Here is a 15016-nt window from a genome sequence, read left to right on the forward strand (position 1 = left end):
GCAGCTTGTGGGGCTAAAAAAAGAGAAGAGAGAGGAAAGGTGATATGGAAAGGCTTGGACGCAAACCTGGGTGGCCTCCCAACTTTGCTGGCCTGGCTCCTCCCCGCATCGCTCCTTGGGTCAGGTCCCTGAAAGTCTCTGGACTGTGCCTTGCAGACCTACCTTGCTTCTGTGCCCTCGGGGCTGTAGGAACCCTGGTTACTGGTAAAGCCTTCACACGTGCATGTGTGCAAACCAACTCCCTGCACTCAAGTCTGGAGGGACACCTCTGTTTCTGGAGCAGTCTGGGCTCGGGTTGAGGCTGCCTTTACCAGGGAAGGAGAGAGGGGGCATCCTGCAAACCAACTCACTCTAGTCCCTGCAGTTTCCCAGGGTTGCCAGCCGACCTCCATGTCCCTTGAATCAGAGCAGGCTGAGAAGGTTTGGAGGCAGAGAGCCTGGGAGAGAAATCCCCACTTCTTCTCTTCCTAGCCACTGTGAATTTGGACACATTTCTTAGCCTCTCTAAGACTTGCTTTCCTAATCTGTCAAGTGAAGTTACCCACCATTTAATACAATCTGCCTACCTCGAGGACTTTGGAAGGATAAAATGAGATGACGTATGTACTGTCCCCAGGACAGAGCCTGGTGCAGTGTAATTTCCAGGTGTGTGGTACACATCACTCTTGCCGTCAGCTTCAGAACTGAACTTTCTGAACTTCCTTTGGATGGAGATAAGGGCTGTGTTGAGTGAAGGCTTTGCTCGAGATGTTACCTCATGATGGGACGGTGAAGTTGAAAGTGCCTCGTCACACTGGGGCTCTGCTCCCCCCTGGCACCACAGCAGGCCCCGACTTTTGACCTCTGCTGGCCATATCCACTGACATGGAAACTGTGTGGCTGAGGATCCCAGGGGCTCTAGTGGAGGCCTTGCTGACCAAGGTCTTGAGGGTCCCTCTTCCCCTGCCCACTTTGCTAGGACGAGTGTTTCTCCAGTACGGCGCCTGGCCAATGTCTTATTTTTCTCTTGCACCCATTGCATTCTTGTTTGGAGTGTCTTTAACTTTGGAGCAGACAAGCTGGAGTAGGGGAAAATTCTAATAGCATGTTAGAGCAGGAAGGAACTTCATTATCTCATCCCACCCCTGCATCTTACCAATGAGGAAGCCGAAGTGAATGTCTTTTCTTGCAGGCAGCTGGATTTTTTTTGTTTTTTGTTTTTCGTTTTTTTCATCTTGGCTTCCTTTCTTTTGGCTCTGGCTGGCTGCCATGACCCTGCTCCTTAGATAGACACAGGCAGTCTCTGGCTTGCCCGTGGGAGGGAGCTGGGCCATGGATAACCAGAGCCTGTTTTCCTATTTCCTCCAGCATTAGCTCTGTGTTCTGCAAAGACACAGAGCTTTGGATTGCATTGTCTTCCTTTTCCCAACCTTCTCCATCGTGATTCAAGCTCCTGCTGACTCTTGCTCTCTCCTTTGCCCTCCCCTCATTCTCTGGCAGGGTTTGTTTTCCGGCCAGACTGCTGAGCTTCTAGAAAGCTCCAGGAGAAGGGAAGAGACCCAGCCCTTTCAGACGGAGAGCAAGCAGGAGCCCAGCTGGCCGGAAGCCTGGCGGGCTGAACTGATAATAATGCTGCGTCTCTGCGGTAGCACAGCCAGGGGAATGCTGGCCAAATGACCGCAGGTTGGGAGGCAGCTGCAGCTGCAAGCTTCCATCTCTGGGAGAGACAGAGGCACGTAACACACACGAGGGGAGGGGAGGAGTCTCACGCTGAGAATCTCACACACACACACAGTACATATAGACATACAAGAATAATATAGAAGGGGAAACTGAGGCCCAGAGAGAGAGGGATGAAATTAGCAGCTTGTCTTCACATGGGCTTCTGCCAAAAGCGGCTCTATTTTGGGCCCCCATCTCTCTAGCTAGTTGACAAGCAGAGCTACTTAAAATACCTGTCCGGAGCCTGTTGGCTTAGCCTGTCTCTAAGGATTGAGCTTAATCCCTCCTTTAGCCGTGTTACTGTGATTAGCGGCACGTAGATGCTAAGCCAGGAGGCCATCTGATCCCTCATTCAGCGTCTGCACGCTGGGAGGAAGGTGGAGAAGTCATGGCGTACCCCAGGCAGACGATGGAGACAGGGAGGAGGCAGGGTGACGAGTCCATGCTGAGAACCCTGGGCATTTTCAGTTTGTTTTAATTTTATGATAGTGACTGAGTATAAAAGTTAATTTATATCCCAGGTATCAAAGTTTAAAATGATTAAAAAATAACAAAGAAAAAAGTCAACTGCACTCCCATTTAGCAGAGATTCTGGGCTAAACTGGATGCATTTGCCATTTTTTTAGGTCAGAATGGCTGAATGTCAGCAGTGCCATATGGTTCAACCTAAGATATTAGTGTATTTCCTTCCTTTCTATTGCTTTAAGAATGTATATTTGAGATCATGACGTATAAACAAGCTTATGCCCAACTTTTTTTTCATAAAACATTATAGGGTAAGCATTTTCCCCATGCAATTAAAATCTTCCTCTAAACAATCTTTTTAATCATTGCATAATATTCCATCATTTGGGACTATCAAGGGAGTTCCCACAGTTCCGTGTTAAGCTAGCTCCTGTGCCCCATGGCCCAAAGGGTCAAAAAAAAAAAAAAAAGAGCCTTGTTTCTGGCAGTCTCTTGGCCGGGGACCAGGCTGGGATCAGTTCCCAATGGAGCTCCAGGGAGCTCTGGTAACAGGCTGCTGGAAGGCAGCTGGCCCTCGTCTCTCTGCGGGACATGCGCTGAGCACAGACAGAGGATTGGGAGTGGAAAAGTTTGCCCCTGAGAGTCTGGGCAGAGTGGGCAGAAGGGCATGCTTGCTGCCAGGGACCAAAATAGGATTCTGGAGGAGACTCAGATTCCAGCAAGAGGCTTTTTCTGCCCAGAAAGAATTATTTTAAGTACTCAGGTATTTATTTCAGCCACTGACACATCTGCAGTCTCTGTGTTAACTCAGCCGGGTTAGCCTGATAAGCCGGCTTTCTTCCCAAAGTGCTTTCTCTGCCTGAGGCTCCCCCATGGGCGGCCTCCAGGGGCAGACCAAGCCCTTTCAGTGAGACACAGATTGTCTCCCTTCACCACGCTTCCCGTGATGTCTGTGCACCCAGGTGGCTTCCTAGTGGAAATGGGACAATGACAGAGAGGGAGGGAGGGAGGAAGAGAAGAGGATGGGAGTGGGGAGAAGGAGGTGAGGAGGGACCCTCTCTGGTGCTGATGCTGTCACTGGCTGTCAGTCAACAGGAAAGTCACATAGCCTATTGCAGCCTCAGCCTTCTCACATGTGAAATGGGAATACTACTACTTACCCCGTAGGGGCTTGTGAGGCTTCAGTGGGCTTTGCACTGAAACTCCTGATACAGTACCTGGCACGTGGTCGGCATTCCCATCACTGACTGTTGATATTTGTCCCCTCGTCACTCCCCCACGCCTCCTTTTAAACTCCCTGTGTGCAAGGAGGGTGAGTCTCGTAATCATGTCAATGAAAATGCTCGCACTTACTGAGCTTTTACCAGACATTCACTAAGTATTTATAGAGGACCTGCTGTGTGCCGGGCACGTTTCTGAGCACTGGGAATACAGTGTAAAGTGAGTTCTGCCCTCGTGGGGTCTGCACTCGAACTGGGGTTGGGGGAGGCCGATGGAAAACAAATACTGTGAGCCAGTACACAGACAGTAACTGAACGATGTGTCAAGTAGAGATGTTACTATGGAGAGAAGTGGAGCAGGGCAGGGGTGGAGGAGGGGTGAGGGAGGCAGCGTGGCAGGGAATTCTGTTTTATACAAGCCCTTATGAGAGTATTAAACATCCCCCCAATTACTGTTTAATAAAGCGCTTTGGGACATGATGAGGACATGTCCAAGCACCAGGAAGGGTGATGATTCTCTTATTTTGCAGGTTGGAAGTGAGAGCTGGCAAGTAGGGTGGGAAGTAGAGGCTGGGGGAGCCAGGACTCCTGCCCCCTCCGGCCTTCTCCACTCTCCAGGCTGTGTCAGCGGTGCGGAGGGAAGATGGCGGTTGGGGGACAAGTTTCTATAATTCAAAGCGCAGACTGGATGTGTGAACTCACTCCCTTAGGGACTGCGCTCTCAGGTTGATCAGTTCAGTCTGAGATGGTCTGAGATGTCGACCTCCTTAGCTTTTCGCCTCCCCTGGACGAGGTGGAGGCTCAGGGGCTGGAAGGCCTCAGAGAAGGCTGCCTGAGTTTCCCCCTGGTTCTGGTGTGTGGAGGCTTCAGGGAAGCAGAGGCCTGGGGAGCGTGGAGGAACCGTTGTCACTACCCAGAAGGACCTGCCAGCCAGGGAGGTTCTCATCTAAGCTTTTCTATTATGTGTGGGTAAATTTGGAGCCCTCTGAACAGTGTTCTTTATGCTGGGCACAAGATTTGGAACCATGGTTACTCAGACAAACATTTTATGTGTGTTGCATGAGGAACCTGGGTCACAGTGTGTCTGTGGGTGTGTGTGTGGGTGCACGCACGCACATGTGGACAAGCTAAAAGAACAAGGGCCATGTTCTCTGGCTGTGTTCTTTTCCTTGGTGATGCTGTGAGGCCCATGAGGTTCAGCTGGGTCTCCTGTCTCACTCCAGGGTGTGGGCAGGGAAGGTGACGTTTTGGGGGACTGCCCCATTGAGGCTGCTTCCTTCTTCATTGCCCACCTTGACCCAGATCTTCATGGGGAAAAGCCCTCTGCCTTCAGCCCCAGGGCTGCAGGCTTCCTCTGCCCTCTGCCTTCCTGGCCTTGGGACCATCTACCTGCAGAGCTCCACCTGCCTGGAGACCTTGGGCTTCTCTCCTGTGGCTAGGGGATGCCAAACCCGGGAAAGAGCCTCAAGTCCCAGGTGGCAGTGCTGGAAGGCCTTGGACATCATCGAATGTTGCTATAATGTTGGCTTCCTGACAGCAGGGTCTTTGTTTTGTTCATTACTATAATTCCAGAGCCCAGAACAGGGTCTAGCACATAGTACACCCTCAATAAATACTTCTTGAGTGATTAAATGACTCTACTTCAACCTCCGTTCAATTTACAGAGGAGAAAACTGAGCCTTGAAAGTGGGGTCCTGAGCTAGGACTGAAACCCCCAGTTCCCTTGTCTTTTTTCCCTGTCCCCTCTCCCTGATCCTGAGAAACTCGATTTTCCCCAGGCTGCCAGGATAGAGTAAGATGAGATATAAAACTCTCCAGCCTGCACGCAGCACAGAGTAGATGCTAAATTAATGTGAGTTCCCCTTTCTTTCTTTCTTTCTTTCTTTCTTTCTTTCTTTCTTTCTTTCTTTCTTTCTTTCTTTCTTTCTTTCTTTCTTTCTTTCTTTCTTTCTTTCTTTCTTTCTTTCTTTCTTTCTTTCTTTCTTCCTTCCTTCCTTCCTTCCTTCCTTCCTTCCTTCCTTCCTTCCTTCCTTTCTTTCTCTTTCTTTCTTTCTTTCTTTCTTTCTTTCTTTCTTTCTTTCTTTCTTTCTTTCTTTCTTTCTTTCTTTCTTTCTTTCTTTCTTTCTTTCTTTCTTTCTTTCTTTCTTTCTTTCTTTCTTTCTTTCTTTCCTCTTAGCAACTCTTCTTGAGTTTCTCTTTGAGACAATGACATGTATGAAAATTAACTTTTTTCTACCACCTCATACCTCTTTCCCAGTCACAACACCTGTTGACTCTTTATTTAGCTATGGGTTAGGAGGGACACAAAAGACTTAGATGACAAGGTAACCAATAGCCTTGCTTTAAGAGATTGATCCTCCAAGTGTATTAATGAAATCAATGGATCACTAAGGGTAGGATTTCCATCCAGGGAATATTCTGGGCTCTCAGGATGCAAGGGGAGAATTCTCTCTGGCCACACCTCTGAGTCTTTGGCATCTCCCTGACCCACAGTGGCAGATGAAATGCTGCAAGTGTGACTCCAGGTTGCCTCACAATTACAACAGTCACCGAGTGGAGAACGTGGTTTCGTCCTCAGGCCCCACGCGCTGGTGGCAGTCACAGAACGGTAAGGACCTGCCACCACCAACGGGAGCCCAAATGTGTGGATGGTCCCACAGGATGGGGGTGGCCGAAGGGTGCCTGGGAACCTATTGGGTTTCCCAGGCATTTCTTACAAAGGCGGGACATGGGTGGTTGACAACCAGAACCTTCTGTCTTTGTATTTGAGGTCTTTGAGATGTAGGTAGAAGAATTTATTGGAGGTTAATGAAAGGGCATGAAGAGAGAGAAATGCCTTAATTTCACTCTACTTAGTCACTGTGGGCTTGCTGAAGGGACTGAGCTTTGGAAACAGATTTGTGATGAACAGAGATGTTGAAACTCTTAAAGGTATTAGGAATATCAAGCGATGGTGGGAAAGAAATTTGGCCAAGAAGAGATAGGATCTTGAATAGGTAATGTAAGTAGAAACACCCTCATACCACTCCTCTTGAGAGGGAAATCCGAGAGTGAAGTTTAGAGAGTTTCTGACCTTCCAGAGCCTTCCACCCAGGGAAGGTGGGAACTCTCTGCTCTAAAGTTTCTATGTGTTGTTTTCCCAGATGTGAACCCTGTCTCTCTGCAGCTGGACCTGGACAGGAAATTCCAGCTTCAAGACATCACGATGGATTTTAAGGTGTGCTTCCTGGGCATGGCAGGGGATAGGAGAGGGTACTCTGGGCCATGTGGGCTCGAACTCTTGGGGAGCACAGAGTCCTTGTCTCCTCAGGCTTGGGGAGCTGGCACTACATGCTGGGTGGGCCTTCCTTCCCCATGCTGGGGTGACACTCACCCTGAGCCTATATCTGGGTGGCAGCAGAGGTCCCACTCCTGGGAGAGCAGTCACACCTCCAGGCTCCTTGTCCCGGCTGTGTATGGTTATGTATCCTCTACCCTTCTGCACCCCCACCCTTCATCCAGCTAATTAACTCAGCTCTACTAAGCCTGGCCACTTGCTATACAATTGTGTGTTCTTGGCAGACTCTGTTTTAATAACTTAGCTGACAAGATTGAGTTTAACAAATAGCCAAGAACTGGCCCATCCTCATGTTACGATGTGTGTTTGGAGCGATCTGCTCACTCAGTGCAATTAATTCTCAGGTTCTGCTTTTAGGCCAGCCTTCTGAGATCCTCCTTTTGGAGGGGACATTTTCATTCATTGTGACAGGTCTTTTTTTTTTTTTCCTCTTTAGAGATTTTATTTTTTTCTTGCTATAAAAATAGCTAAATATTTAAGGATCAAATATGATCAATGAGGTTAGATGGTGGGGAAAGGGGATCTCATGTTCAGGAGTTAAAATGAGCTGTGAATTAAAGCAATAGGACCTACTTTTTCCTACGTGGCTGAGGAAGTTGCTCCAAGACCTTTACCCCAAGAACAGGTAAACAGTATTTTGAGAAATGCTAGTGTCATCTGAGTAGATGCCCAGTCTCTAAAGGTGACAACTTTGAAGGGCAGCATTCATGTGGATGAATACTGTTAGTCTCATTGCTTCTTTTTATCACTCATCCATTTGTTGATTTGTCCATTCTTACTATATACATATTGAACACTGGTTATATACTAGGTTTGGTGCCAGACCTTAAGGATAAAAAGATGAATAAAACTAAATCACTGGCATCAGGGGAGGGTATAGCTCAGTGATAGAGTGCGTGCTTAGCATGCATGAGGTCCTGGGTTCAATTCCCAGTACTTCCACTAAATAAATACATAAATAAATAAATCTAATCACCCCCCCAATAATCACGATCCTCAAGTTGCTTTGGTCTATGTGGGTAAGGCAAAGAGCCAGAGCAAGAGAGTGTGATGTGTACCCTGCTGTTGGTGAGAAGAGGCGTCGGAGTGCGCAGGAGCTTGGTCTGTCCTTGGCGGGGTGAGTCACCCGGGCGAAGATGAAACTTCCTAAGTCAGTAACAGCCAGGAGGAGGTTAAGTTCACTCCAGGCAAAGAGAACAGCAGTGCAAAGGCCAGGAGGCAAGAAGCAAGAAGGTTTGTAGTTGGTGGTGGGTGGGGGGAAGTCAAAAGGATGCACATAGGGTCTGGAGGGGCAAATGTGTGTGTGGTGGTGAGAGGTAGGAATGTGGAAAGCTGCAAACCGATGAGAGATGAGGCTACAGATATAAATGGGGAGGGGGAAAGTAGATTAAAGACTCATCTATTCATTCAACAAATGTACTAAATGCCTACTATGCGCTAGATGCTGGAGGTACAACTGCGAACGAGACAGACAAGGGGCTTATGGTTTACTGTAGTGGTTCTCCACCAGGAGATATCTGGAAATTTATAGAGACATTTTTCGTTGTCACAACTGTGGGTATGCTATTAATGACATTTAGTGATTAGAGGTCAAGGATGCTGTTAACCATCCTACAATGACCAGGACATCCCATAGCAAGGAATTAATTATTCAGCTCCAAATATTAGCAGTGCCAAGACTGGCAAAACCTGGTCCAGTGGGAGGAAAATAAAAAGCAGGAAACCAACAAATAAAGAGTTGGAAATTGTGGTGACATCTGTGAAGGAAACAAGTGAGATGCTGGAATAGGAAATGGTGGCACCAGTTGGGTGGGCAGAGGATGGGCAGAAGATAGATAGAAAAAGATCTCCATGAGGAAGTGACGTTTAAGCTGAGAACAGATGATGTAAGGAACCTACCAGGGGGAGGAGCATTCCAGGCAGAAGGGGCAACGTGAACAAAGGCTCTGAGGAGGGAGGGAGCGTGGTGTGACTGACGGCTTGCAGAGATGGAGGTGCACAGCGGCATGAGACGGGGTGAGGAGGCAGGGCTCAGGTAGCACAGGGCCTCTTCACCCAGGCTCAGGAGCTCAGATTTATTCAGAAATAGTGGACAGAAGACTGGAATAGATAATTCACCAAAGAAGACATACAAGTGGCCAACAGGTATACGAAAAGATACTCAGCATCATGGACCATCAGGGGAACGCAAATCAAAAGCACAGTGAGATGTCGCTTCACACCTGTCAGAATGGCTGTTATCAAAAAGATAAGAGATAAGTGCTGGTGAGGATGTAGATAAAAGAGAACCCTTATGCACTGTTGGGGTGGAAATGTAAAATGTACGAACACTATGGAGAACAGTATGGAGATTCCTCAAAAAATTAAAATGGAACTACCATGGTCCAGCAGTCCCACTTCTGGGTAGATATCAGAAGGAAATGAAATCAGTGTCTTAAAGAGATCTCTGCACCCCGATGTTCATTGCAGCATTATTCACAATAGCCAAGATTTGGAAACAACCGAAGTGTCCATCGGTGGATGAATGGATAAAGAAAATCTGACACACACACACACACACACAGAGGAATATTCAGCCATTAAAAAAAGAAGGAAATTCTGCCTTTTGTGACAACATGGATGGAATTTGAAGGCATTATGCTAAGTGAAATAAGACAGACAGAAAGACAAGTATTGCATGTTTTCACTTGTATGTGGAATCTAAAAAAGCTGAACTCGTAGAAATAGAGAGTAGGATGGTGGTTGCCGGGGGCTGGGCGTGGGGGAAATGGAGACATGTTGACCGAAGGGTAGAAACTTCCAGGTGTAAGGGGCATAAGTTCTACAGGTCTGAGTTACAGCGTGGTGACAGTAATTAGTAACGCTGTATTATGTACTTGAAAGTTAAGAGAGTAGATCTTAAATATTATCATGACACAAAAAAGGTAATTATGTAAGAGATGGGGGTGTTAACTTTATTGCAGGCATCATCTCACAGTATATAATGTGGATCAAATCATCACATTTGCTACACTTTAAACTTGTATGTTTTATATGTCCATAATAGCTCAATAAAGCCGGAAAAAAAAGCCAAATCATTGCAAGTCATTGGAAGGTTTTTAGCAGAGGAAGTCACGGCCCACTTCACGTTTTAGAAAGAAAGCCCCTCCCGTCTGTTTGGAGGTTGGGTTTATGAACCCAAGGAAGTGTTCCCAGCGGGGGAGCTGTCAGCATGGAGACCACACTTAAAGCCGTGAGAAATGGAAGAAATCATGGAGGGAAGGAGGAGGCACATGAACAATATGTCATGCTAAGGGGCTTGCATTTTTACCTTTAGGCCAATGCAGACCCATTGAGGGGTCTCATGCAGGGAGTGACTGATCAGATAACCCTGTAGGTGAAGTGGGGAGTGTGGTTTGGAGAGGCTGGACAGAGGCTGGACTTGAGTTCCTGGCTGTTGCTGGGATTCAGGCTCCGCATGAGCAGGGCCGAATTCTGGCCATGGCCACGTGGGAGAGAGGGAGGAGGGACAGACCCTACAGGGGGTGGCTGAGTGTGGACAGCGGGAGTATTTTCTGGCCTGGCCGCCTGGGGGGTGGCCTGAGCTAGGGATCATGCCTTCTGGAACTCAAATCTCCTTTCTACTACTTTCCACGGTTCCCCTGGGGAGAACCCGCTGGGGCCCGGCGTTTGCCAGATTTGGACCTGAATGCCGCTAAGCCCACTTGCCCCACGCAGTCCCCCATCTCCCTCCCTCGCTGGGGTTCTCGGGGGCCACCAGCACCTCTTTGGGAGCCTCCCTCTGTGACTGTGTCGTGGTCACTCAGGCCCCCATCCTGTGCGTGTGTGTCTCCGCAGGGGCCCATGCCTGCTGGCATGCTGATCGAGCGCTCCTCCGACTTCGGCAAGACCTGGCGGGTGTACCAGTACCTGGCTGCTGACTGCACCTCCGCCTTCCCCCGGGTCCGCCAGGGCCAGCCTCAGAGCTGGCAGGACTCTCGGTGCCAGCCTCTGCCCCAGAGGCCTAACGGGCACCTGGATGGGACCAAGGTAGGCAGAGGGCACCCTGAAAAGTCAGCCCGGGAGAAGTCTCGCACGTGCCAGGCTCACACGGTCACCCGGGCTCTGGAGAGGTGATGAGAACCGCCCCCTCCCCGAGATAGTACGCCCTGCTGTCTTCCCTGAGCTCCCCAATAATGGCCCCTCTGGGCACCCTCAAAACACTTGCCTCGCAGCCTCTTTGCTGCCCGGGAAGGGTATTTCAGAAACACTTTGGGTGCACTGCGCAACCCAGCCGCACTCTCTTCCATGGCCTCCTCCCCCACGGCTCGTCCCCAGAGCCGAGAGGGGAGCACCCACGTCACTCCAGTGCAGGGACTTGGAGGTGGCTAGTTAGATTCCAGTGAGCACATCACACATGGCTAATTTAACCTCAGGTTTCGCCTTGCTGAGCTCCACACGAGAATGGAGGTTTCGGTTTGACCCACCTACCTAGCTCCATCCTCACCCTTTGGGAACCTGAAGTGGAAGCTGCGGTTCCAGGTCACCTGAACTTAAACCCTGAGCTAGAAATGAGAGCCTGCCTCTAGAAACAGCTCAGACCGTCTTTCTTCCCGAATCCTCCCACCTGGAACCAGATCCTTTCATTCCTTTCATCACTGCTTTTCTCTCCTCCTCTCTCTGGCCCAGGCTCAGGGGAGACCCCAGAGCTGCTCGGAGCGCCGCCCTCCCTGTGGGAAGTGTGGCTCTTTCTTTCTCCTGCAACGGGTCCTCCTTGGTTCTAGCTGTATCCCAATCCACATTAACCACCTTCCCCAGACCCCGCATCAGAACACGGGACTTGTCCCTGATTTGTGCAAAGTTGACATGAAAACTCTTCCTGGGAGATGCAACTGAAGTCACATCCAACGAGTGTTTTTGATTAAAAAGGAAAAGCATCATGGAAACAGGGGTTGTCTAGAGGGTGGTGGTCACCACGTCCATGTATCCTTGGGCTCTAGACCCTCTCACTCACCTTGGGTCTTTGGAAAATTACTATCACCTAAAACACTTGTATGTATGTGCATTATATATCTTACAGTAATTTCGACCCAAGGAAAGCAGGAAATTCTTGGGATAGCTAAATTTTCAACTGGAGAAGAGAAGTTTTACACACAGACACACGCATGTGCACACACACACACACACACACACGCTCATCTAGGGCTAGTGATCATCTTGCCCCTGCAGGGTGATTGGCAGGCCTCACATCCATGGTCCTCTCAGGCTCAGGTAAGAAGGACCTTAGGCCGAGGAGGATGGGGCATTGAATGGAGAGGCCAACTTCAGGGCTGGGGCACAGCTGACCTCTTCCTCAGCTCTTCCCTGTCCCCGCTCTCCATAGGTCCAACTTAACCTTATGGACTTAGCCTCTGGGATTCCAGCAACACAGAGTCAAAAGATTCAAGGTCAGTCTGGCTACTCCTCCAGTCTCTGGGACTGTGGGTGGGAACAAAACAGGCTTGCAACCCAGATGGCCAACGTTTCCTGGCCTTTCCTACCTCTGTCAGCAGGGTGGGATTTAACACCTGCCCTGCTTACCCTACAGAGGTATTGTGGTGGCCCCAGAGACTCAAAAGAGCTGAGTCAGAGTGGAGGGGGTCTCTTCCGCTGGGGGCGGGTTGAGGGCTGAGGATGGTGGCCCCGGAATCACCTCATGAAGGCAGGGAAGATGGGATGGAGAGACTGGATTCCTTTCCTTATCATCCTGCCCTAGGTGACTCCACCTCTAACCTGCATCTCTGTTTTCCCTTCCCCACCCCTCCCTCCTTGTTGTTTGTCCCCCTCAGAGCTGGGGCAGATCACAAACTTGAGAGTCAACTTCACCAGGCTGGCCCCTCTGCCCCGGAGGGGCTATCACCCTCCCAGCGCCTACTATGCCGTGTCCCAGTTGCGTCTGCAGGGGAGCTGCTTCTGCCACGGCCACGCTGACAGCTGTGCCCACGGTCCCAGAGCCCCTGCCGGCCCCTCCACCACTGTGCAGGTGACAGCCCAGGGCTGGAAGGGAGAGGGGAGGGGGCAAGACCAGGGGGATGACCCTTGCAGCGATGTGGATGGACCTCGAGATTTCATATGAAGTGAAACAAGCCAGTAAGAGAAAGAAAAATACCACATGATATCATATATATGTGGACTCTAAAAAAAAGACACAAATGAACTTATATTTACAAAACGGAAACTGATTCACAGACATAGAAAATGAACTTGTGGTTACCAAAAGGAAAGGGGGTGGGGGAGGGATAAAATGGGGGCTCAGGACTTGCGGATACATGCTACTGTACATAAAATAGATAAACAACAAGGTCTTACTGTAGAGCACAGGGGAGTATATTCAGTATCTTGTAACAGCCTATAATGAAAAAAGAATAGGAAAAGGAATATATATATATTATTCCTGTGACTCAGGAATTACAATTCAGTGATTATAACTGAATCACGATGCTATACACCAGAAACAAACACACATTGCATATCGAGTTATGTCAATTGGAAAAAAAAAGACCAGGGCAGACTAAAGATATCCTTGGGACTCCTGTAAAGGAGAGAGGGCACTAAATTTAAGACTTGAGTATTTAACCTTTTAGCAATGGTGAAAAAGAGTCTCAGTGATTATTGTTTCAAAGATCGGATTTTGTAGCACTGCCTTAGACCTGCTTTATGGTTTGAGATTTTACCCTGTTGCCCATAAGTATACGTGTGGCTGTTGGAGGGAGTTTGAGGTGCTGCTTCTCAGCCCTGGCTGCACGTCCTAATTTTCCTGGGGAGCTAAAAAAATTCGCCCAGACCTCCACCTTCAGACACTCTGGTTCTTTTTATTGTGTTTTAAAGTTCCCAGGTGATTCTAACATCCTGCCAGGGTTGACAGTCCCTCGTCTGGGGACTCCAAAGTCCCATTTAGAGGTGAGATATGGGAGCAGGATGAGAGAACAGAGCCAAACACAGATGTTGGGTCCACCCCAGCCCAGCTGAGTCAGATGCGGCAGAGATGGAAGAGAGAAATTCAGCTTAACTAGCAACCCAGGGGATTTTGCTGTGAAATCGAACTTGGGAACCAGCAGTAGAGGAGAGAGAACCTTGGGCCAAGAAGCTGAGGGAGCTGCCATGCCACTTTTCTGGGGTTTCAGTTCTTCTGTTAGCATACGGGAGCGTGACCTATGCCCTGGGGATAGAGGCGGGTGATGAAATCATGTACAATGGCCTGCAAGGGAAACACAGGTGAAGTGAGCATCTGTCAGCTTCATCCTTTCCTGTTCTGGGCCAGTGCCTGCCCCAGGCTACAGAGGAGGCCAGCGGGGGATCAGAGCCAGGGATGTGTCATCTATTAGGGCCATGCACAGAAGACCAGAACACAGGCGGAGCAGGGTGGCTGACATCCGAGGAATGCAATGTGCTGTTGGATGTGGCCAAGGGAGAGTGCCTGCCCACTCCCGGCGGTTCGCTGATCTGGCTGTACCCTGGAATCACCACTTTAAAGAAGTTCCCAAGCCTGGGCCTCGTCCCTGAGATTTGGGTTGAATTGGGCCTGGAGAATGGGTATTTTTCAAAGAGCTCCCCAGCTGATTATGCAGTGCACACGGAGTCGAAATCCATGGAATTTGAGGGACCGGGCAGGCCTGGTGAGGGAGGTGCCGTTGTAGCTGGTAGGACTTGGCTGGTGGATAGAGAGAGAAGAGACTTCTAGCCAGGAAAGAAAAACCTCAGTCCTTGCCAAGCAGAAGTGGGGGGAGTCGGGCTTGTGCTGGGAGAGCTAGTTCACCTGGGCTGCACTGGCGGAGCAGCGGGGAGGATGAGGATTCAGGTCCTCGGGGAGGCCAGGCTGCAGGGGTGGGCTTGGTTTGGAAGACAATTAGCACACAATTGCTGTTCTATTTTTATACCTCAGTGAATCTAGTAACAATTCATCATCACATTCTCATTAGGCAAAAACCACTGCTATCAGGACTGTGGGATGTAAATCTCCAGAGGGTCCACCAGCTTCGAGAACCACAACCAGTTTACCAGCAAAGCTGTCTGAGTACCTTACAGGTGCTGCTTTGGACCGGATACCATGGGGACGGCCAAGTGCAAGGACTGAGCTTTTAAACAGCGAACTAGAGGAGCAGTGCAGGCACACGCACACACGCAGGCACACACACACGCAGGCACACACACACACACACACACACACACACGCACCAATGACACACAGGCAGATAGCTGGATGTGTCGCAGGATCTGAGTCAAGGCTGGAGAAGCTGGAGGCTGAGCTGGACCCTGAGTCATGCTGGGTGCGAGG

General features: G+C 49.5%; 1 protein-coding gene across 7 annotated transcripts in view; it reads left to right on the plus strand.

The window, feature by feature from the left end:
• Nucleotides 1-15016, plus strand: part of LAMB3 (laminin subunit beta 3) — a 143748-nt gene that overhangs the window by 112676 nt on the left and 16056 nt on the right. For all 7 annotated transcript variants that reach the window (XM_074351893.1, XM_074351892.1, XM_074351894.1 and 4 more), the window contains 5 exons: nt 5880-5994; nt 6530-6603; nt 10561-10752; nt 12086-12149; nt 12531-12724. In XM_074351893.1, the coding sequence (XP_074207994.1) occupies nt 5880-5994; nt 6530-6603; nt 10561-10752; nt 12086-12149; nt 12531-12724 (639 nt within the window). The remainder of the gene's footprint in view (nt 1-5879; nt 5995-6529; nt 6604-10560; nt 10753-12085; nt 12150-12530; nt 12725-15016) is intronic.

Source organism: Camelus bactrianus, chromosome 23, assembly GCF_048773025.1.
Source record: "Camelus bactrianus isolate YW-2024 breed Bactrian camel chromosome 23, ASM4877302v1, whole genome shotgun sequence".
Taxonomy (NCBI): Eukaryota; Metazoa; Chordata; class Mammalia; order Artiodactyla; family Camelidae; genus Camelus; species Camelus bactrianus.